Here is a 23821-nt window from a genome sequence, read left to right on the forward strand (position 1 = left end):
GGAGTGGCATAAAGTAGAGTATAGTGGATTGATGTTGAGTGCACTGGCATAAAGTGTTGAAGAGTATAGTGGGTAGAGTGCAGCGCCATAGAATTCAGCAGTGTACAAAGCAGCACCACAGAATGCAGTGGTATAGATTAAAGTGGTGCATGGAAGAGTGGAGTGGTGCAGAGTGGAGTGACAGAGTGCAGTAGAACAGAATGCTTTGGTGCAGAGTGCAGTGGTGCATAGTAGTGTAGAGTGACATTGAGTGGCGTTTAGCAGGGGAACATATAGAGTGCAGTAGCATAGAGTGGTGCAGAGTAGATTATAGTTGCATAGTGTGGCCTATATAGAATGCAGTGACTTAGAGTGGAGTGCTGCAGAGAGCAGTGATGCAGAATGCAGTAGAGTAAAATGGCATAGTAGAGTTCAGTGGCAGAGAGTACGATGTTGCAGAGTAGAGTGTTGTGGAGTGCACTGATATAGAGCATATTAGCCTGGAGTGTAGTGGCTGAGAGTAGAGCACCATAGAGAGCAGTGGCATTGACTACAATTATGCAGAGTGGAGTTGTGTAGAGAGCACTGGTGTAGAGTGCAGTGGCAGAGAGTGTAGTGTTGCAGAGTAGAGTGTTGTAGAGTGCAGTGGTGTAGAGTGGCGTAGAGTGCATCAGTATGGAGTGTAGTGGCTGAGAGTAGAGTGGCATAGAGAGCAGTGGCATTGACTACAGTGGTGTAGAGTAGATTCAAGTTGTGCAGAGTGCACTGGGGCATATAGTGCAGTGGTGTAGAGTATATTACTTCAGAGACGAGTGAAGTGACTTAGAGTGGAGTGAGGCATGGTAGAGTGAGGTCGTGTAGAGTGGAGTGGAATGGCACAGAGTGCAGTAGCATACAGTAGAGTGTGGTAGTGTAGAGTGACATTCACTGGAGTGGAGTGGCATAAAGTAAAGTATAGTGGATTGATGTTGAGTGCACTGGCATAAAGTGTTGAAGAGTATAGTGGGTAGAGTGCAGCACCATAGAATTCAGCAGTGTACAAAGCAGCACCACAAAATGCAGTGGTATAGATTAAAGTGGTGCATGGAAGAGTGGAGTGGTGCAGAGTGGAGTGACAGCGTGCAGTAGAATAGAATGCATTGGTGCAGAGTGCAGTGGTGCATAGTAGTGTAGAGTGACATTGAGTGGGGTTTAGCAGGGTAACATATAGAGTACAGTAGCATAGAGTGGTGCAGAGTAGATTATAGTTGCATCGTGTGGCCTATATAGAATGTAGTGACTTAGAGTGGAGTGCTGCAGAGAGCAGTGATGCAGAATGCAGTAGAGTAAAATGGCATAGTAGAGTTCAGTGGCAGAGAGTACGGTGTTGCAAAGTAGAGTGTTGTGGAGTGCACTGATATAGAGCATATTAGCCTGGAGTGTAGTGGCTGAGAGTAGAGCACCATAGAGAGCAGTGGCATTGACTACAATCATGCAGAGTGGAGTTGTGTAGAGAGCACTGGTGTAGAGTGCAGTGGTGTAGAGTAAATTATTTTAGAGTAGAGTGACTTGGTATAGAGTGGAGTGGTGCATGGTAGAGTGAAGTGGTATAGAGTGCAGTGGCGTAGAGTGCAGTAACATAGAGTGTTGCAGAGTAGAGTCACCTGGGTGAACCCTTGTTTTAAAGACATTTTAAATGCCCTACCCTAGGGGGTCTTCCGGACTCCCTTCTGCACAAACTCTAAATAACCCCTCAACCAGCCTGTAGCCCATCCGCTGGGCAAAATCATTATCACCACTCAGTGGCGTGCCACAAAAGGAGTTTAGATGGAAGAGTGCTTCTTAAAGGCCCCCCAACACACTCATGTATCACAGATATTCATAGGGTTTAGATGGAAGGGTGCTTCATAAAGCCCCCTCGAACACTCTCATGTCTCACAGATATTCATAGGATTTAGGTGGAAGGGTGCTTCCTGAAGGTTGCCCCCCCCCCCAGCACTCTCATTTCTCACAGATATTTATAGAGTTTACATGGAAGGGTGCTTTATAAAGCACCCCCCAACACTCTCCTTTCTCACAGATATTCTTTGGGTTTAGATGGAAGGGTGCTTTCTGAAGGCTGCCCCCCACCCGCATCACTGGGGCAGAAGGGGCCTGTGTTATGTTCCTGCAACTCTCTATTAACATCCTTGAAAGAGTGAAATGACCTCCAACCTTCCTGAAATGCAGACACATGAGGAGTGTACCCCAGACTGAATGCATTTTATGCCCATGTTCTACTACAGTCTTCAGGAAATCCTCCTTTCAGGTGTGGACTGAGTTTTTTTAGCTGCAGCACCACACGCACCTTTCTAACGATATTGTGGACAGGATACAATGCCATATCTCTGAACACTCGCAGTTCCTAGAAGGCATCTTCAAACAAGGGGCCAGATGTATCAAGGTTTTTTGCATTCGCAAACGGTGCGAATGCCCATTTGCGAATGCAAAAAGCCAAATCAGAATGTATGAGAGACATTCTGAATGCAATTTTAAGGAATCGCTAAAATAGCGATTCTTTAAAATTGTGACCTTGTTTAGAGAGTCGCAAATTGCAACTCTCTAAATAAGAAATTGCTCATAAGAATTACTTATTTGCGATTCCTTAGCACATGTATGAAGCAATTCCTAAATGCGATTTGGCCATTTAGGAATCGCTATTTACCACCAAGTTGAACTTGGTGGTAACCATGTGCAAACTTTAAAAATGCATTTAAAATGCATTTTTAATATTTACATGTAAAGCACACGTGCCCTTTTGGCATGTGTGAACCTTACATGGTGAAAAAAAAATGTTGGGGTGCAGCAGAGGGGGCCTTAGGCCCCCAGCACCCTGGGGTTTTGAATTTCCAAAATTGCGATTTCTAGTTAAGAAATCGCAATTTTGGAAATGCAAAAAAATCGCAGATATGGGCCAATAGGTGCGAATGGGGCTGGTATCGCAATTTGTGATTCGGTAATAGCATTTGCGATTTTTGAGAAATCGCTATTACCGATTCGCAAATGTGATACATGGCATTTTGAGAGTCGGAAATAGCGATTTCTTAAAAATCGCAAATTCCGAATCGCAAAAGGCCTTCATGATACATCTGGCCCAAGGGCTCCTGTGAAAAGCAGAAATGTTACTAAAACAGAAATTACACCAAGTATGTGGCACTCAATACTCAGAATTTTTGTGAGATTTTGCTTGTGTTTAAACAATTTGCCCTGCCCCAATCTTTAAGCAATGTGTGTTTACTACATTAATGATGTTTCCCAGCGGATGTTCAGACATGGCACAAGGCCACAGGTTGTTATAAGAGTGAGGACCTGCTTTAATGGGGTGCTACCAATACAGCTGCACTGGGCACTGTCCTGAAGAGGGAGCACTGACCTCGGGGTGGAGGTATGTGGGGGGGGGGGGGGGGGGGGCACTGTGTTGAGCAATAACGTTCAATTTAAGAACACCTGTTGCAGAGTTCCTTGTGCGTCCAGTTTTTAGGCAGCAATAAAAATGTCAAGATAACTCTTGTGATTAATGTTCCTGATGGAGAGACAGAGACTGGAGTTTTGTCTAGTGGCTGGGTTGGCTGCCATAAAGTAGCAGAGAGGGTTAATGTGCCTGCTGCAAAGAACAGATCTGTACTTTATGTAGAAAGTTGAGTGGATTAGTAAAGCCAGACTTTACCAGAGCTTTAACACAAATGAAATCTATGTGAGAGAGGAGCTATGGCGAGACGAGGGGCTCTTTTGCACTATGATAGTGAAGGAATCTGAGCAGGAGGCAATGGAGAGGGAGTGCCAAAAAAGATAGTCGAACTGGGTGCCAGCAGTGCTAAAGCCAGCTCTGATAAGAGGCCCACATTGTGGAGTGCCACTCATTTGCATTCTACCAGCTTTGCATGGAGAATGTCCAATCCATGTGAAAGAACGTGCATGCGATCGAATGGGGTGGATTCTGGTCGGATCTCATGTCTTATCCGGTTCCACAGTTTCTGACATCATGAATGTGTCATTGGAGCTACCCTCTCAAGTCTTTGGAAGGCCACATAAGGAAACACAGTGGCCACACCCTGACCAATACTGCTGTGTGGAGTGCCAGAAGTGTTCCAATGGGACCCTCCGATCAGTCAAATTAAAACTTTATATTTATTTTGGGTTGCCAGTGCGGCACTACCAGAACCTGGTACCACGAGAGCAAGCACAGCAGCCCAGTGGTACCACAGTACCAAAACCATAAAAAAATTATAAGGGTGTGGTCATCGTCCAGATCCTGCAGCCAACCACCATGATTATAGGTCATGTGCAGTGGGGAGTGGCCACCTCCAGGGCATTAGCATAAGGCAACTTACCTATGCACACTGCTGAAGGCAGTAGACAGTGAGGGTGGTCGGGTGCCTGTACTGGGCTGGGCATCCACCATGGGTTATGTTGAGAGGTTGAGGGCCTAGCAAGACCCAGAAGGAATATTTGAGCCAAAATTTCAAAATAGTTTAAAGGTAAGCATTGTTTTACTATTCTTAGCTTCACATTAAAGGGATGTGTATAGATAGATAGGCAGAGAGATAGTTGATTGTAGTCCTTACAGACTGAATAACAATTTTCTTAGACTGCTTGACAGTCTCACATGTAAAAAAGTCCATCCCAGCAGGTCTTCCCACCACTTCTCTCCACTTCTCTCCATCCTAAACCTGCTCACGACCATAAGCTTTAAACATGACATCTCAGAGTGGACCGCCCAGTGTAGTAGCCAGCTGAGTGGACTATGAAAATAAGGACTAGAAATACCATAAAGGGATCTGCAGAGCTGTGCAAAGATTCCTGCTTTACTGAAAACTCTAAAGTGGGAACCTGTTGCACATACTTCCTTATCCACCACACTACTAAGTGCTGCATCACATGACACAGTAACCACAACTTGGCGGTCATTATGAATGACATGGACTCAGGGGAGGGGTTACTCCATCACAACTTCCCACAGTTCCCACACAGGATCAAAACAAAGACACCATCCTTCCAACCACACACCCTATGCAGTGTAAGATTCCATCCGGGCAGGCAAGCACTTCAGCACCTCGTATAGGAGTGGTAAGTGCTACATACATGTTGCAATACACTACATAATCATCAAGGTACATATATGTAGAGTTAAGTATATTATACTTTAGTTTATCCCTTTATATTAACATAATGATATTTTGGTTTCTACATTTTTGAAGGAGTCCATTCGATCCACAGTAATCTGGTACAATACACTCTTGTTATGGGCCCTGATAGCCAACCACCTCCCCTCCACCCCACTCCCCCATCTAGTAATAAGACTCTCCTGACACCAAAGCTGGTCCTACACGATTGCCAATCCAGGCAGCTGCCTGGTGCTAGTGCCATAAGTGAGGGCTGGATTGAAGGAACCTGGGTTCTATAGCCTTGGGGTGGTGTCTAAATAGCAAAAGGTGGTTATACCTGGGATTCTGAACATCCTTGCACCATGTCTGCATGTTGAAAACCTGTGTCTGGAACAGATGGCACCCCTCCCCACAAGCTGCCACATTCTGGGCTGGTACCACCAACCACATCCTTACCCAGCATGGGCAGTGTGAGCAACAAGCCAATTGGGATAACCGCAGCACAACACTCCCACACCGCTCATGCAAACATCTTTGTGGTATGAATTATTCATAGCAAACAGGAAAACATAGCTCAACTGACTTATGGGAAAGGCTGGTAATTTTGTGACAGGAAGAGTTGGGGCAGAGTCAGACACGTGTGTCAATCGCCAACGTCCAGGATCGACCAGAATTCTAAGTTAGGTTATGGGTTTGTAGATATAGGGGCAGGAGCAATCGATTGGAGTAGAATGTGAGTGAGGATAGGGATGCCCCCCCTTGCTTGAGGGTTTAACTACAGGGATGGATGGTAGATTCTTCCAACCCAGCACATCTTCAGAAGAACCCCCCCCAACCTCAATGGTGTAGGACAGCACGCAAGCAGTTCCCCAAAGTCCCATATGTCTACTTGACACAAATATATCAATCACAGCAAAGCTGATTGGTCATATCTGGACAATTCCCAGGACTGACAGCCTTCCGATGACCTCTAAATACAGCCGTCAGCATGTTCTTCAAAATGTCCTTGTGACCACATAAACGGATGTTAATCTGTGAAATTCTACATTCAGCAAGTTCCCTCTTCTCAAGTCTGACGGAACTGGTGACCTCTGACCCTGTCCGTCACTCTGTATGCTTTTGTCACCTCCTAACAATATGCTGAACTCTTTACTTGTCCACCACGAAGTTCATCCCCAGGGTTTAAGCCAAAGGGTGACCTCTGAAATCCACCACTACGTCTTCCCTAAACCTTATTGTGTGGAATGGGGTGTATTAGATGGTGCGGTTGTGTGACCTCCCTGTGTAATACTCTTACCAACACCTTTAGGACCAGTTGGCTTTGTATGTCAAACCCTTAGCTCAGCAAAGGGTAGCTGGGGCTCTGAGCAGTCAGGCTTACACAAAGGAACAAGTGTAAAGCATTTAAACAGCACCAAAACAATTAAACAAGCAATACACAATACACTGAATAAATCTGACACCAATTTATAAAAATAGAGAATATTTTTATATAATTTTTGACACCAAGATGAGAAAGATCCACCTGAGGGCTCTGGGTATCTAGAATTTAAAAAAATGGCCAATTCAACACACTTGACACTGAAACATCAGCTCTACAAGAAAACAGTTTCAAGTAAAACTCCAGTGCCTCCTTGCCTTTGACTTCTAAGAAGTGGTCCTAATGCAAGGGACACAAGATGTTGAAGATTATCAGGGAAGGTGTGGTTTTTGTGGGGTCTTTAGGGGTCATCCTCAGGCTAATTCTCAGTCTACGAGCTTGGTAAGTCAATCCTGGCCATAGGTGTTAACGTCCCTCGAAGTCCTTTCGAGTTAGGTAGAAGCCCAGTCACCACTGGGCTACCAGTTGCCCGGTACAGTAGTTTCAACTGTTCTCTTCTTTTGATGGTAACGTGGCTTCTGAGCATCCAAGCTGCACTCCAAAAACTCTCCTGTGTCCAGCAGACTTCAGGGCAGCTTTTGAACATTGGATCCTGGTCCCTTGGGCTGCATAGTGGTGAGGAGCGGCAATCCAAGAATCTAGGCTACCAACATGCCTGAGCAGGCTTCTTCAGCAGTTGTAGCTCTGTTCTGCAAACAAGAGGTCAACTAACTGACCCTTCTAGTCCCTTATTTCAGCTTACTTCAGAAGTCGGTTTCTCCACAAGCAGGACACAACAGGCACAGTCCCTCTCCTTTGTTAGCCACCAATTGCAGCAGGCGCAGTCCCTTTCAGTGCAGTCTCTCTTCACTTGGTCCCTGGTGCAACAGGGCAGTCTTTCTTCCATCCTCTTCTCAAATTCAATGAGAACTAAGTTCTGGGTGCCAGGAGTGTTCTATTTATGCCCAGAAAATGCCCTCAGCAAAGGAGGCAGTCATTAGCCAATGAGCTACCAGGTTCCCTCCTGCCTGATGACAATGTCCTGTGAGGTCTGGCATTTAGCTATCCCAGAAGTCTCTGTTCTGCCCACTCTCAAGATGGCAGAACCCCTCTCGCTGCGTGCAACCCGAACAAAACAATAGTACAACTGGCAACTCTCTCTGCCCAATCAATAGAGCAGCCCCTCTCCCAGGTGTTTCTCATTTGCCCTTCGAAGGTGGTTTCACTTTGGAAGCTCACCTTTGACTAGGTCCACGTGTCCTGACCATGTGCCTTACAGTTAATTCCAACTGTCACCATAGGGACAGATAATCCAGTTTAAATATAAAGAAGTATACGTGTATATGACTTCATTGATGGCTAGTTACCCTTACTTTGGTTGATACTCAAGCTCTCATGGCATTATTGGGTTGCCCTTTTCTTTATTAAGCCATTTATTAAGCTCCCATGCAGCCTGAGCCCTCCTCTAACACCTGCACTGGGCCTTTAAGTTTGTGCAGGGAACCCCAAGACAGCCACTTCCATTTTGTGAGCTCAGCTTTTTCCCTGTGCTCTAATATAGCCCAGTAATCAAGAAATCCTAGGAGACAGGTAAGAGCCCCAGACGTTCTGGGAAATCTTGTTCTTTGTTAAAAAGTGTTTGTACTGCCACTTGTTTACTGCAGTTACCATTCAAAGCATCACACCAATCACATGGTCAGACCACCATTTGATAACTTTCCGACATAAAACACCACAAATCAACACACCCCATAGCACCTTACATACATGCAACTATCGACCATGAAGCAAACTCAATTTTGAAGACTTAGAAAACACAACTAACAGCCAACACAGATCTAGACACAATTACTTCTGTTTCAAAACTTTATGAGTGGCTACAGAAAGCTTTTGATATCCTAATAACACTCAGAAAAACAAAACAGGACAAAAGAAAACCAACACCTTGGAGAAACACAGAACTTAAAAAGATAAAGCAACAAATCAGTAGGATGCAAAAGACATGGCTCAAAACAAACAACATTCAAGACAAACTTCAGCTACACAAACTTAACAGAATATACAAATCATTAATCAAAAAATCTAAAAAAGGTACTACTCAGACAGAATTCTAAATGCTAAATCTGCAAATAAAGAATTTTATAAAATTCTCAATGAACATCAAAAACCTAAATGCATAGAAGGATGTAATCCCACTACTCAAGATTTCACAAACAAACTGGCAACTCATTACACAACCAAGGCAGACACATTGGACTCCTATCCTATTTAAAACAGAAGAAAACCATCAGCACCAACCCATTTCCTAAACTCCCCTCCAAGAGTAAACCAACCCAGCCTATGTACTCCCTCAAACAAATATCACAAGATGAATTTATGTAATCTGGTCAAAACAAGTAGGCCTTCAAGTTGCCCTTCTGACCCTTGTCCACCACACATCTTCAAGAACATTCTTTTATCTACTTCTGCTGCCACACCTGTAAGAAGAATCTTCAATAACTCTTTACCTACAGGAAAAGATTACTGAAAAAGGCACATATATGTCCGTTATTAAAGAAAACAAACCTAGACCCACAGGACCCCAACAACTACAAACCAATCACAAATGGACCTTTCCTGGGCAAACTGATAGAAAGAGCAGCGTTCTCTCACAATTCATTGAAGACAATTCCATACTTTTAGACGACCAAACTGGATTCCGCCCAGGAAGTTGCACTGAATCAGCACTCATAGCAATCTGGGATGATCTTAAAAACACAGTTGACTGCAATGGAGTTGCTGCACTACTGCTCTTGGACCTCTCAGCTGCCTTTGATACTGTTGACCATGACACACTACTTTAAAGACTCCACAAAGCTGACATAGAAGGGACTGCATCCTTCCTTCAAAACAGAACTAATATTGTCTATTCTCCCCCTTTCTCGTCCAAACCCTACCTCACACAAGCAAGGGTCCCCCAAGGATCAATCATCTCACCTATTCTTTTCAACATCTACATGATGTCATTACCTGCATTGATTAATGATTTTCAACCCACATGCTACAACTATGCAGATGACACACATATACGACTTAAATTAAAATGCCCCAAAGACATTGAAAACTCACCAATGTTCAGTTGCCTCAGAGCTGTTGATTAGTGGATGACTTGGAGCTATCTCAAACTGACTGCTCCCAAAACAGAAATACTCACATGTGGCGACTGGAAAAATTATGACCCACTGTGTGCCTGACCTGACGCCCTGGGACCACCTCCTTAAGTATCCAAGGAAGCTAAAAACCCTGGAATTACAGTGGACTCGAAGTTAACAATTAGGGCCTGATTACAACCTTGGCGAGGGGGTTAATCCATCCCAAATATGACGGATATCTCACCCACCGTATTACGAGTTCCATAGGATATAATGGACTCGTAATACGGTGGGCGGGATATCCGTCACATTTGGGACAGATTAACCCTTCCGCCAAAGTTGTAATTAGGCCCTTAATGCCCAAGTGGACTAATTAGCACAATCAAGCTTCATCACCTTTAAGACTCTCCAACGTATCGTCCCCCACTTCAGATTTTAACACAAGGTGCAATCTCTCTTGTACTATACAAACTGGATTATGCCGATGGCCTCTACCGTGGATCATCTCTATCTATTGTGAAAAAACTACAACATATTCATAACTCAGCTGCCTGGCTACTATTACCTGTAAAGCCACAAGCCCACATCTCCCCTGCCTTGAGAGCACTACACTGGTTACCCATTGTCAGAAGATCCACCTTCAAGCTGCTTTGTATCATCCACCAAGCTGTACATGGAACAAGACCGCTTTTCATCAGAAACAAAGCAACCAAAAACATTCAACTAAGAAACCTCCACTCAAGATTGGCTCCCCGCCTTAAAACATCACCATACAAGAAGAAGTCATTAGGTAGTACATCCTTCTCTGTTCAAGCAGCCAAACTATGGAATTCATTACCCCCAAATATAAGATCCACTGATAACTATCTTGCCTTCAGAAGACTTCTCAAGATGTGGCTCTTATCTTCATAACCACCATATTCAAACAGCAATGGGCTGTTAGGCCTGTGTTGATAAATATTTATAATCTGTTTATGTGTATATTCTAGATATGTAAAGTTCTTTAACCCCTCCGGTGCCTTGGACGAGGTGGTTACGCCCGATGCAGTGGTGCTCAGGCACCAGGGACGTAACCACCTCATCCAAGTATCGGCCGGGGGCCTCGCACCCCACTCCCCCTCTTGTGAGCAGAGATGGAAGAGGTATTGCTTCCACTTCCACCCCCACCCCTCCGCGGTGTCTTATGATGTCAGAGTGCAATTGTGTGTTGACCTCATCAGAGGCTGCCCCCTCAGCTCTGAAAGCTCAGCTTCCAGCCTCCGAGCACGTGGAGGGGGTGAGAGAGGCACCAAAGGAAAGGAAAGGCCTTTCCTTTCCTTTGATGTCTCTCTCAACATTTCTGCTGCCCGATTGTGAAGCGATTAGGCAGCAGAAATGCCCACTAGACACCAGGGATTTTTTTTTTTATTTACATATAAGGAGAGCAGCCCCTTGGGCAAGGGCCGCTCCCCAGGGGGGCAATTTAGTTTAAGGCCATTACTGCCCCCACCCATTGGGGGCAGATCGGCCTTTTATACTTAAGGCGATCTGCCCCCGGGAGGGCTGACACGGCTTGACACCAGAGATACATATTTTTTTATATGTGGGGAGTGAGCCCTTAGGGAAGGGTCATTCCCCTGTGAGCAAAATAAACTTTAGGCCATTTCTGCCACCTTTGGGGGCAGATCGGCCTATTTTTATTAGGCCAATCAACACCAGGGATTTTTTTGTTTTTAGGTCAGTTTCACATGAGGGGAGCGTCCTCTTAGGCAAGGGTCGCTCACCTGGGACGACAAATTTGCTTCAGGCCATTTCTGCCCCCCTTGGGGGCAGATCGGCCTATTTTAATTAGGCCAATCTGCCCCCAAGGAGAGAAGAAACCAATAGACACCAGGTTTTTTTGTTGTTTTTAGGTTAGTTTCACTTGGGGGGAACGACCCCTTGAGCAAGGGTCGCTCCCCTGGGGGGGTGGGGGTTTGTTTTAGACCATTTCTGCCCCCCTTTGGGGCAGATCAGCCTATTTCAATTAGGCTGATCTGCCCCTGGAGGGGGAGAAACATCTAGGCACCAGAGATCATTTTATTTGATTTGTTTTATTTTTTTTAGATGTGGGGAGCGACCCCTTAGGCAAGGGTCGCTCCCCTGGTGGACAATTTTATTTTAGGCCATTTCTACCCCACTTGGGGGCAAATCAGCCTATTTTTATTAGGGCAATCTGCCACAAGTGGGGGCAGAAACCACTAGACACCAGGATTGTTATTTGTTACGCCAATTTCACACAGGGGGAACAACCCCTTATGCAAGGGTCGTTCCCCTGGGGGGGGGGGATTTATTTTAGGCCATTTCTGCCCGCCCCCCCCCCGGGGCAGATCAGCCTATTTTTATTAGGCCGATCTGCCCCCAAAAGAGGGCAGAAACCACTTAGGCACCAGGGATTGGTGTGTGTGCATGTGTGTGTTTTGTTTCGGGGGGCAGCCCCAAACAAATGACATTTGATTATTTTGGGTTTTGGTATTACATTTGGGCCATGAGAGCTTGGCTATCTCTCAAAATTGCTCCACTTGGAATGGTGAAGGCTGCACTTTATGGACTTTGGGACGCTGCCATGTAGAAAATCCAAAAGACCTAGACACATCTGAAAACTAAACATCTGGGTGATTCCAGGGTGGTGTTTCACATGCACCACGCACCATTTGTATACCCACAATGCCCTGCAAACCTCCAACTTTGCAGGGAATCACACATTTATCTCACGTTTTTGTGATGGAACCTTCCGGAATCTGCAGGAATCCACAAAACTCCTACCACCCAAAATTCTGCTGCACTTGTCAGCCTAAAAATGCTTTTTTGCAAACTGCCCTTTTGGACCCCCTTTGGTTCCCTCAATATCTACATGTTTTTGGCTTTTCCCTTTCACAAGCACTTGGCCCACCCACACAAATGAGGTATCATTTTTACCGGGAGACTGAGGGGAACATTGGGTGGTATGAAATTTGTCCCAGTGCGGTGGTCCCACACAGAAATGTGGGAAAAATTTGATTTTGTTTGCTAAATTTGAGGTTTGCTGAGGATTCTGGGTAAGAAAACAGTAGGGGATCGACGCAAGTCACAACTCACTGGACTCCCTCGGGTGTCTAGTTTTCAGAAATGTCTGGGTTTGTTAGGTTTCCCTAGAAGGCTGCTGAGCCCAGGACCAAAAACACAGGTGCCCCCCTGCAAAAACAGGTAGTTTTGTATTTGATAATTTTGATGTGTCTAGATAGTGTTTTGGGGCATTTCCTTTCACGGGGTACCATTTTTATCGGAAGACTTGGGGAAACGCTAGGGGGAAGGAAATGTGTGGCTCCTCTCTGATTCCAGAACTTTCTGTCACCGAAATGAGAGAAAAAGGTGTTTTTTGGCTAAATTTTGAGGTTTGCAAAGGATTATGGGTAACAGAACCTGGTCAGAGCCCCACAAATCACCCCATCTTGGATTCCCCTCGGTGTCTAGTTTTAAAAACTGCACAGGTTTGCTAGGTTTCCTTATGTGCTGGCTGAGTTAGAGGCAAAAATCCACAGCTAGCCACTTTGCAAAAAACAGCTCTGTTTTCTTTGTGAAAATGTGATGTGTTCACGTTGTGTTTTGGGGCAGTTCCTGTTGCGGGCGCTAGGCCTACCCACGCAAGTGAGGTACCATTTTTGTCGGTAGACATGGGGGAACACAGAATAGCAATACAAGTATTAATGCCCCTTGTCTTTCTCTACATTTTTTCCTTTCAAATGTAAGACAGTGTGTAAAAACTACGTCTATCTGAGAAATGCCCTGTAATTCACATGCTAGTATGGGCACCCCCGGAATTCAGAGATGTGCAAATAACCACTGCTTCTCAATACCTTATCTTGTGGCCATTTTGGAAATACAAAGGTTTTCTTGATACCTATTTGTCACTTTTTCTATTTCAGCAAATGAATTGCTGTATACCCAGTATAGAATGAAAACCCATTGCAAGGTGCAGCTCATTTATTGGCTCTGGGTACCTAGGGTTCTTGATGAACCTACAAGCTCTATATATCCCCGCAACCAGAAAAGTCCAGCTAACGTAACAGTATATTGCCTTCCAAAATCTAACATCGCAGGAAAAAGTTACAGAGTAAAACGTGGAGAAATTTCAATATTCTTATATTTCAGCTGTTATTTTCTGTAGGAAACACTTGTAGGACCTACACAAATGACCCCTTGCTGAATTCAGAATGTTGTCTACTTTTCACAAATGTTTAGCTTTCTGTGATCCAGCATTGCTTTCTCACCCATTTCTGTCACTAACTAGAAGGAGGCTGAAAGCACAAAAAATAGTAAAAATGGGGTATGTCCCAGTAAAATGTCAAAACTGTGTTGAAAAATTGGGTTTTCTAATTCATGTCTGCCTGTTCCTGAAGGCTGGGAAGATGGTGATTTTACCACCATAAACCCTTTGTTGATGCCATGTTTGGGGGAAAAACCACAAGCCTTCTTCTGCAGCCCTTTTTTCCCATTTTTTTAAAAAACTAAATTTTTGCTGTATTTTGGCTAATTTCTTGGTCTCCTTCCAGGGAACCCACAAAGTCTGGGTACCTCTAGAATCCCTAGGATATTGGGGAAAAAGGACGAAATTTGGCGTGGGTAGCTTATTTGAACAAAAAGTTATGATGGCCTAAGCGCAAACTGCCCCAAATAGCCAAAAAAGGCTCGGCACAGGAGGGGAAAAGGCCTGGCAGTGAAGTAGTTAATTAAACCAGATGCTTCGACAATCTGGAGGCACCTGACAAGACACTTTAAGGATGCCAAAACCTCCTAATCGTACATTTTTTGTAGTATTAAAAATGTGATCTAAACTATTGCACTTTTCCTTAAAACACAGCTTATTTGAAGTACTATGCAACCTAGATTGAAAAGGTAGAACGATTCGACACAGATGGGCAACCTGCATACAGATGAAAGGAAAAAAAATCTATGTATAGCTTAATGCTGTGGTGACAAACATAGTACTTTATTTAATTTTTGAAAAGTGTGGTTGACAGAGTCATTGCGTCGATTTTATTACAAAAAAACAGATAATCGAGGCTGGAACTGGAAACGATATCAATCCGAGATGCAGAGCGCCAGATTCTAATGGAGTCATCTATTTCCAAATAACTGTATAGATGCATTCATTTGGCAGAAATGAGAAGAGTGGTCCTAGAATCTAATGTACAATATAACATTTTTATTAATGGTGAGAAGTTGTCATAGTACCAATGCAGAAAAAATAAGCACACCTCAAGTGGAAATGACTGTATCTAGATTACAATTCACAACCACATCCCACACCTAGTGCCCACATTCAGTTTTAGTTACGAATATGCTGCATTAGTTGTTTTCAGTATCTACCTGCCACCACCAGATGTGTACCAGGAGCACCATGGCCTCTAGTGCAAGCAATTGAATGCTGCTCCCATTCCCCTGATTAAACAGTAAACAAAAATCCACCAATTGACAAGGGCCTCTCACACTCCTTGGCACAGGTGTCAGTGCACCTCCTGCACTGCTGATAGCTATCCCCTGACCACCCAACACACATTTGTATACGCAAATGGACATGAGAAGAAGTGGAACATCAAAGTGAAGTTCTCACACACGTGGATGTATTTATGATTTATAGGTGTGTACCAGGCACCCAACGTTAAAGAGCTAACAGGTGGAATGACCCTGTTGGTTGGGGATAGGTTTTTGTTGGGGGTACTGAAGTGATTGTAAGCTGCACTCCAGAGAGACACATTGATTTGTGGACATTATCAACCGTTCGGTGCAAGGACAGTTAGGCCCATATTTATACTCGGTTTGCGCTGAATTAACGTCATTTTGTTTGATGCTAATTCTGAGCAAACCTAACTCCATATTTATACTTTGGCGCCAGACACGTCTAGCACCATATTTATGGAGTTAATGTTGTTTTCTGGACAGAAAAACCTACCTTGCGTCAATGAGATGCCCAGAAATGGACGATATGGCCTTTGCGCCATATTTAGCCCCCTGTGCTAAAATCCAGCATGGGGGTTTGGGGACCTTAAATAATGGTGCTAAGCTTGCTTAGCACCATTATTTAACACCTGGGTATAGGCAGGCGTAAGTGGACCTGTAGGCATATTTCCATGGTCAGAGACCATGGAAATTGCCCACATGTGCCCTTCCCTGGCCCCAGGGACACCCCCACCCACACCAGGAGGAAACCGAAGGATGGGGGACCCATCCCAGGTAAGTCCGGGTAAGTACATTTCTATTTTTTCTCCTCCAACACTGCTCGGGGGCCCTGACTTCGGGACCCCTGCACGGCACTGGCCCCAGTGACAATGCCTAGGGGATATTCGGGTGGTGGGCATGATATTTCCATGGGGGTTGTGTGCCAGAAAACTGCACTACACTGCTTAGAGGAAATTTGTTTGGTGCATAAGCCCTGGTTTCCTCTACGCCTCCCCAGCCCTGTTAGCGTCCTTTCTGAGGACACTGGCAGGGCATTAGCACCGGCTAGCACCATTCCATAAATATGGCGCCCGGACGGCGTCTTGGAATGGTGCTAATTTCACGCAGTTTTGCATGAAAAAGTATAAATCTGCCCCTTAGTTTCTATAAATGGACAAACACAGCACTCAAGGTGGTACTAGGCTATTGTTCGAGAGTATTCATCTTGCCAATGAGAAGGAAGCTAAGCAGGTCTATCATTAGAAAAGTGGGTTTTCCTGGAAGACTATAGTGAAATAAATCACAAATATGTCTCCTGTCCAGTTATTAAACAGTGAGGAGAGAAACGTCTTGCCATTTATGTAAACTGGTGTGCAGTGGTGTAGAGTAGACAATTTCAGAGTAGAGTGAAGTGACAGAGTGGAGTCGAGCATGGTAGAGTGAAGTGGTGTAGAGTGGAGTGGCACAGAGTGCAGTGGAGTGGCATAGAGTATAGTATAGTGGATTGGTGTTGAGTAAACTGGCATAGAGTGTTTCAGAGCATAGTGGGGTACAGTGCAGCAGCATAGAATTCAGCCTCATTCAAAGCAGCATCATAGAAAGCAGTGGTATAGATAAGAGTGGCGCATGGAATGGTGCTGTGGACCTGAGTGCAGTGGTGCAGAGGAGTGGTGCAGAGTAGAATGGCACTGAGTGCAGTACTGTAACATATACTGGCATAGAGTGCAGAGGTGCAGAGTAGAGTGGTGTAGTAGAGTTACAGACTGCAGTGGCATAAATTGTTGCAGAGCAGAGTTAGAGTGCAGTGATGTAGAGTGACAAAGAGTGCATTGGCACATAGTTCAGTGGCATAGTAGAGTAGAGTGGCATAGACTGTAGTGGTGCAGAGTAGAGTACAGTGGCATAGAGGGCAGATATGTAGTGTGTAGTTGCAGAGAGTGAATTTGTGTAGAGTGCAGTAGTGTAGAGTACAGTGACTCAGAGTGGAGTGCAGTGGTGTTGTGTAAAATGGAGTGGTGCAGAGCAGATTGCAGTGGCATGGAGTTGTGCAGAGTAGAGTAGAGTGGAGTATGCCTGGTGTGGTGGCACACTGCCATTACAGACAACACATTTTGAACTGAAATGACGATTACGCTTGCACAGACATACTAATACATCTATAAAGTACACAAACAATGATGTGTGGAAAAGGCACCTCCCAGTGTATTAATTTGTTTTGATAATATTAAAGTATGTTTTCAACAGATTAACTCATTCTGATGTTCTGAAATACTTGGTTTATTTAAATGTTGCTTATTGCTAGAAATAACCTTTCCTCTACCCACAGTATCCAACAAGATCATCATATAAATCCTCTCACTTTGAAGTTCGAGGAAATGTAGTAAACTCTTTGGAAGACAGGGCCTGGCTTTTAACCTTTGTCTCTGAATGCACAGCAAATGTGACAAGAGAAGAACACGTTTTGCAGGCCTGTTTAGAGAAAGGAGCACTGTAGAAGAATACAAGGAGAGGTAGTGTAAAAAGCCTTTGATCCTGGAGATAGGGGAACTGAACCTGGACATCCCAAAACAAAGACATGAAATAGAAAGCCAGAAAATGTGAGTTACAAACCACCAAGCCAGTGGTAAGCAACGAGTGGAATGCATTCCCAGGGAAGCTTTCTGAATGTCTTCAAGGTGTCTTTAGCATACCAAATAGTGTGCAGTCTGGTAGGCTTCGACCTTAAAAGCATTATTATTTCGATGGCATTGTATGAATCAATTACATATTTTTTTGTAATTCCTTATGCCTAATGCCATAAAATATTATAGTACTCACAAACTCTGTGTTAGTTCAATCTCATAAAAGACAGACCAGAGTAGGTACACATCCTTCCAATGTGAATGTCCAACGTAGTTTTTTTTAATAAAACAAAATAATAAGGCAGGTGAAGTTGCTACATGAAATAAACGAAACAATTGCTCGGGATGCTTCGACAATTGAAAGGCGTCTGACGAAGGCACTTTTTGATGCCGAAACTTTCAAATCATAGATGTTTTGTAGTATTAAAAATTTGATCTGATCTATTGCACGTTGAACTTAAAAAACATATTTGAAGCAGTTTGCAACCCACATTGAAAGATAGAACGATTTGACACAGATGATCAAAATGCAAACAGATGAAAGGTATTTTTTTTTTATGTATAGGTATAGCTTAATGCTGTGGTGAGAAACACAGTACCTTATTTAATTTTTGAAAAATGTAGTAGTTGACAGAGTCTTTCGGTGTTTTTACTACAAAAAAAACAGATAATCGAGTCCGGAACTTAAAACGATACCAATAAGAGATGCAAAGCGCCAGATTAAAACAGAGCCATCTATTTCCAAATAGATGAATTCATTTGGCACATATGCAAAAGTGATCCTAGGACCTAATGTACAATAGAACACTTTTATTAATGGTGATAAGCTGTCATAGCACCAATGCAGAAAATATAAACACACCATCAAGTGGAAATTGCTGTATCTAGATTACAATTCAAACTCACATCCCCACACCTAGTTCCCATTCACATTCATTTTCTTTCTATAACATGCTGCATTAATTATTTTCAGTATGTACTTGCAACCACCAGATGTTTACCAGGAGCACCATGGCCTCTAATGCAAGCGTTGGAATGCTGCTCCCATTCCCCCGATTACACACTAAAAAAAAAGCCACCAACTGATCTGACAAGGTCCTCTCCTACTCCTCGGCCCAGATATCAGTGCATCTCCTGCACTGTTAATAGCTAATCCCCTGGCCAACCAACACCCATATGAATACACAACTGGGCATGAGAATAAGTAGACCATCAAAGTGAAGTTCTCACACACGTGAATGAATTTGTGATTTAAAGGTGTGTACCCGGCACACTACGTGAAAGAGCTAACAGGGGGAGTGACCCTGTTGGTTGGCGATGGGTTTTTGTGCTGGGTGCTGACGTGATGGTAAGCCGAGACACATCGATTGGTGTACAGTATCAACCGTGCGGTTCAAGGGCAGTTAGTTTCTACAAATGGGTAAACCCAGCACTCTCGGTAGCTACTGGGCCAAGTTTCGAGAGTATTAATTTTGCCAATGAGGAGGAAGCTAAGCTGGTCCATCATTAAAAAAGTTGAGTTTCCATGGAAGACTATAATGAAATAAACCACAAATGTGTTCCCTGTCCAGTTATTAAACATTGAGGAGAGAAACACCTCGCCATTATGTAAACACATAGCACTTGTCAGAAGATGCAAAAATGTGTACAAGTGACTGAGCTGTGAGGGAGCTGCAGATTCACATGGATTCATTTGGAGATTATAATGTCACAGAGACTGTAAGGTCCTCATATGTCCTCCATAAATCACCACACAAGACAATATTTCTTCCCCTTATTTACCTGGACAACATTTAAGTTTTCCCCTAAACGTTACGTCTTTAAAACAACGTTCATGAAAGGAGTGCAGCCTTCCAAGGCTGGGCGGTGGCACCTTAACCAAAACGCGGACCACCAGGGCTTGATGATGGCGATGCTTCGCTATGGCCAGAAGATGATGACTCTCTGTTGATGCACAGTGACTGTGGTTGAGCTGGACTGCAATGTGGCCCCCTCCAGTTGCACTGAGGCATCATGTGATTATTTGGTGACTCACTGTGAGCAGTTGGTGACTCCCTTTGGCTTTGTGGTGACTCATACCCTCTGCTTGGTGACTCGTGGCTGTGAGGTGACTTATTGTAGCTGCACGACGAGTTATGTGGTGAATGGCTTTGGTTGCGCAGTGATTGACGAGGTTTGCATGATGACGTGCATTGATTGCATGGTGACCTCCTGAAGTCTTGCTTTGGAGAACAGTTGTTGCTCACTGGGCATCTCTGTATGCACATTTGGTCGCCGTCTCTGCACAATAGACCACTGGGACTGGTTAATAGTTCATGTGGGCTTGAGAGGTCATTCTGGTGACAAACATCACTTCGGCTGCACTGTGAAGTGCCCTGACTCTTAGGCGAGTCTGTGCGGCAGTTCCACATTCCCCTCTCTAAAAGGTCTAACCCTTCATAGCGGTGAATATCACAGTACCATCTCAGCACACCACACTCACAGTAGAACTTGCAGCAGTACTCAAGTCCCTTGCAGCAGCAGGACTCCTCGCAGCAGTGGTCTACGTCCTGCCTCCAGCGACCTAGGGCCTCTCTGATGTGGTCAGACATCACCTGCTGTACACCTGAAGAGCGGGAGGAGTCGTGCCGGACTCTTCGAAGCTCAGATCCGTAGTGACGTGATGCTGACTGAAATTCCGATTGGTGGGAGTCCGTGTCTTCGGGGCAGTCGCACCGGTGGTCTCCTGGACAGTACCACATTGGAAGACCACAGCAGCAGTAATCCTTGAACCATATCTCTAAATCGTCAGACGAATCTGAAAAAAAAACATATAATCATATGAAATAGGTTGGTGCTTGTCAATTTATGATTTATATTGAATCCGGCCACACATTCTGAAATGCTTTCCTCCCTATTCCATATCTCCATAAAATCATTAGATTATATAGCTATTGTGATAATTTGCAGAAGCCCCCTGGGAGGATCAGGGGTGAGATCCTTTAATAGTGATGCATTTTGTGCGACAGTGTAGGAAGTGTCCACTTCATTGGCATGCTTAGTGTTTACCTCAATTGAGCACGTGTGCGCACGCGCCTTTTGAAGGTATGTATGTGGTTGGAAAGTATGGGTGAGTATGATGTGCACTTTTCAGACGTATAATGTGCTCCGTGTCAGTCCATGAGTGACTTATCCATCTCTCCACGATTGAGGGGGTGTTTGCCTGCCTATGTCCTTGTCATCAGCGGATGTTAGGCTGATGCACACTTAGACTACAGCCAAACAGGCGCTGAAGGCACCTACCTGGGCATGCAAATACCGCCTCGAGCAGAGAGAGACAGTCACTCACAGACTGACAGTAAGTTATATGTGTGCATCAAACAATCATGTGTACATGTCTTAATTTGTGCACCGAAAAGAATCTGGTTGCCCCGCTAAACGTATCTGACAGCGTTCATAGCCGGCCTGCCTGGATGGGTACAATTGGATGCTTGTGAGGGGTAAGACACGCGCAACCACTGTGATAGAAGTAAACATACAACTGATGTGCATGCATCCCTACTGTTCAAGGTCAGAACCGAGGGGAGAAGGTCCTCTCCTGGGTGGCTGCATCTAGGCAAGCAGATCTGAGGGTTGCAACTACCTCGGGCACGCACTGCAGTATACCACTCGATTACTCAAGCCTGGAACATATGTCGCCCCTGGTATGTCATCATCAACAAGTTTTGACACTATTGTGAAACTCCCTCCCCAGCATGTGCCGTTATCCCTAGTGGGTTCCCGTGCAGGGTCGTTTTGTAGTAGAAGAGAAAAGCGAGAGCCAGGTGAATGAAACGGGAAGAAAGACTCTGTGGAACAGAGACTAGGCGCTTAGATGCAGGGATAATTGCGACCGAATGCTAAAAACACAAGATAGGCATGGGGAACAGGCAATGGCGACAGAGAAAGTCTGCTGGTGGCGGGTGAAGGGTAGCAAGAGATTTTGTTGAAGTGAAAGTTGAAGAGTAGTGTGTGAAGCAGTTTAGGAAGTGGACGACGGGAAACAGGAGTGACAAAAGCAAATGTTTGGGGAAAGGGACGGAAGTAAATACAACAAAAAGTAGTACGAAGCGAAGACAAATGGAAGAAAATATAGGAGCCAAGGAAACACGGAGTCTATTCAGGACAGCACGACCATAGAGAGTAGTTCTACGGTAGAACACTCGAACTCACATGTCTGTGCGTCGGCCGAAAACATCCAACTCTCTCTGAGAAAAAGTGCGAAGAGGGCAGTATATTCCCATTTGTACCAACTATATATGAATATTTTCCAAATATTCACATTGTATATGGTTTGCCAGCAATCGAGAAAGGCGTAGAAAAGTAAGCAAATGACTACCCGAGTACTGCTTAATATACCCCGTACTCCAAACTGCCTCTGTGAGTAGGCCCCTCAGGCACGTCAATGAGTTGTCCTGAATTGAAAATATGGCTAATCAAAGAGCATTAACTATACAGGAAGAGTGAAATTAAATATCATCATATAGGGTAATAGATAGGGTTGGGGAGCCAGGGTGAGCAATACTGGGGTAGCGTGAAGAGGACAAAGGGGGGAAGGCGGAATAAGAAGCTGGAAGGGAAAGAAACGAAAAATAACTACAAATGATAACAACGTCAGGATCTAAAACAGAGACTAATCTCGCATTCAGCAAAGCACGGAAAATACGTCTTATTATAAACAGCTCCCTCAGCCGGGCCTGGACGGGCGGGAGGGCAGAGCGCATGCCTAAACCAAAAAAAAAAAAAAACGCACTGCACTGGGTCGGTGGCGTAAAGCAAAAATTGTTACTGGTCCCCGCTCATGCACAATAGATAATCATGGGCCCGAGACTGAATCTGTCGGGGTCTCTGATGGGCGCTCCGTTCCCCTTGCACTGCTTTACCCCTATCCTACGCCATGCTCTGGGCACACAAACAAATGCAGGATTGCTACAAACATACCCCGTGCAATGGTGCAATGTGCCGCTTTCTGCCCCTGAAGCACACGGACTTCGGAAGGCCCGTTTCCTCAAACATAGAAGGTATTTGCAGTGAAGGGGAGTTCTAGCCCCATTTTAGTCAGCGTGTATTTACCAAGCTCGTTGCTACCCCGTGGAGGCTAAACCTGAGCTAGTCACGTTGCCCCCGGAGAATGCCTGGTTACGCTTCCTGTGCTGCCAGCGAGCATCTAAGTGCCTTGACAATCAGCGGTGTAGCGAGGAAGTCCTGGGCACTAATGCAAGCACTGTAATCGCCCTACGCACCCACATATCTTGCTTTAATATATATTTAAAAAAAACAAGTGTCTCTTTCAAACCCACAATGCCAGGTTCCACTGCACCTGTCGCACTATGGTTAGCTGCGTTCACGTTGGCAATAGAGAGGGACCCTGGTAGGTGGATAATAAATTAGCCCCTCTACCTGTCCATGTACAAGAGGCCTCTGCATTGCAGTTTGTTGGTGCGGACTTACATATCTCTCTAGAACTACTGATGTGAGTTGGCAAAATCTTGAAATAAATGTAAAAATAATGCTGCCTTGCTTCTTTATCATCATGGCCCATGCCCTAATTCAATCTACCTGCTCCCCGCCTGCCATCCCTCCGACCCACCATCTCTTGGCCTGAGCAGCCGTAAGTGGTGAACGTGGCTGCCCTCTAGCGTACAAAGGTCATCAGTCCTCACCTCGATGCCATCCTCTGGCTCCCAAAGTCCGGCTGCCAGGTGCGCTCCTTGGCCCTGGTGCTCCCAGGTCTCTCTGGGTGCTCAGCACGCTGGGCGAGAGGGAAAGCACCGGGATGAAGATTTGCCAGACTTCGGGTTCTGCGCTGCCGCCGGGGTCCCTGCGGGCCCCCCTCTCCTCGTTAGTTGCACCTGCCAGGGTCACAAGGCTCGCCATCTTGCTGTGGTGTCGCTCAGGAGTGTTCTTCTGTGACCCTAAGCCTTCTCAGCTTTTTAAAGTCTGTCTCTTGGGCGAGAATGGGAGGAGGCTCGTGGGGGTTGCCCCCCAGATTCTATAGATATGCTAATGTGATCATCTTCCCCAGGTGTATTGGTGCCAAGGCGGGAGGAAGCCGGGCTGTCTCATGGGACCCCTGCCAGGAGAAAGAGCTGAGATGCAGCGCTTTGTAATGGGACACGGTCCCCTGCTGTGGGGGTGCAGTTCTCATCAGGC

General features: G+C 45.0%; 1 protein-coding gene across 1 annotated transcript; it reads right to left on the minus strand.

Moving 5' to 3' along the window:
• Positions 1–17914: 17914 nt before the first annotated feature.
• Positions 17915–23587, minus strand: LOC138258997 (uncharacterized). Its single transcript, XM_069206364.1, has 2 exons — positions 23332–23587; positions 17915–20447 (listed from the first exon to the last, which is right to left on the minus strand). The coding sequence occupies exons 1-2, from the start codon at positions 23543–23545 to the stop codon at positions 19525–19527; spliced, it is 1137 nt and encodes a 378-aa protein (XP_069062465.1). The 5' UTR covers positions 23546–23587; the 3' UTR covers positions 17915–19524.
• Between the last annotated feature and the right edge of the window lie 234 nt (positions 23588–23821).

The sequence above is a fragment of the Pleurodeles waltl genome, chromosome 9 (assembly GCF_031143425.1).
Source record: "Pleurodeles waltl isolate 20211129_DDA chromosome 9, aPleWal1.hap1.20221129, whole genome shotgun sequence".
Lineage (NCBI taxonomy): Eukaryota > Metazoa > Chordata > Amphibia > Caudata > Salamandridae > Pleurodeles > Pleurodeles waltl.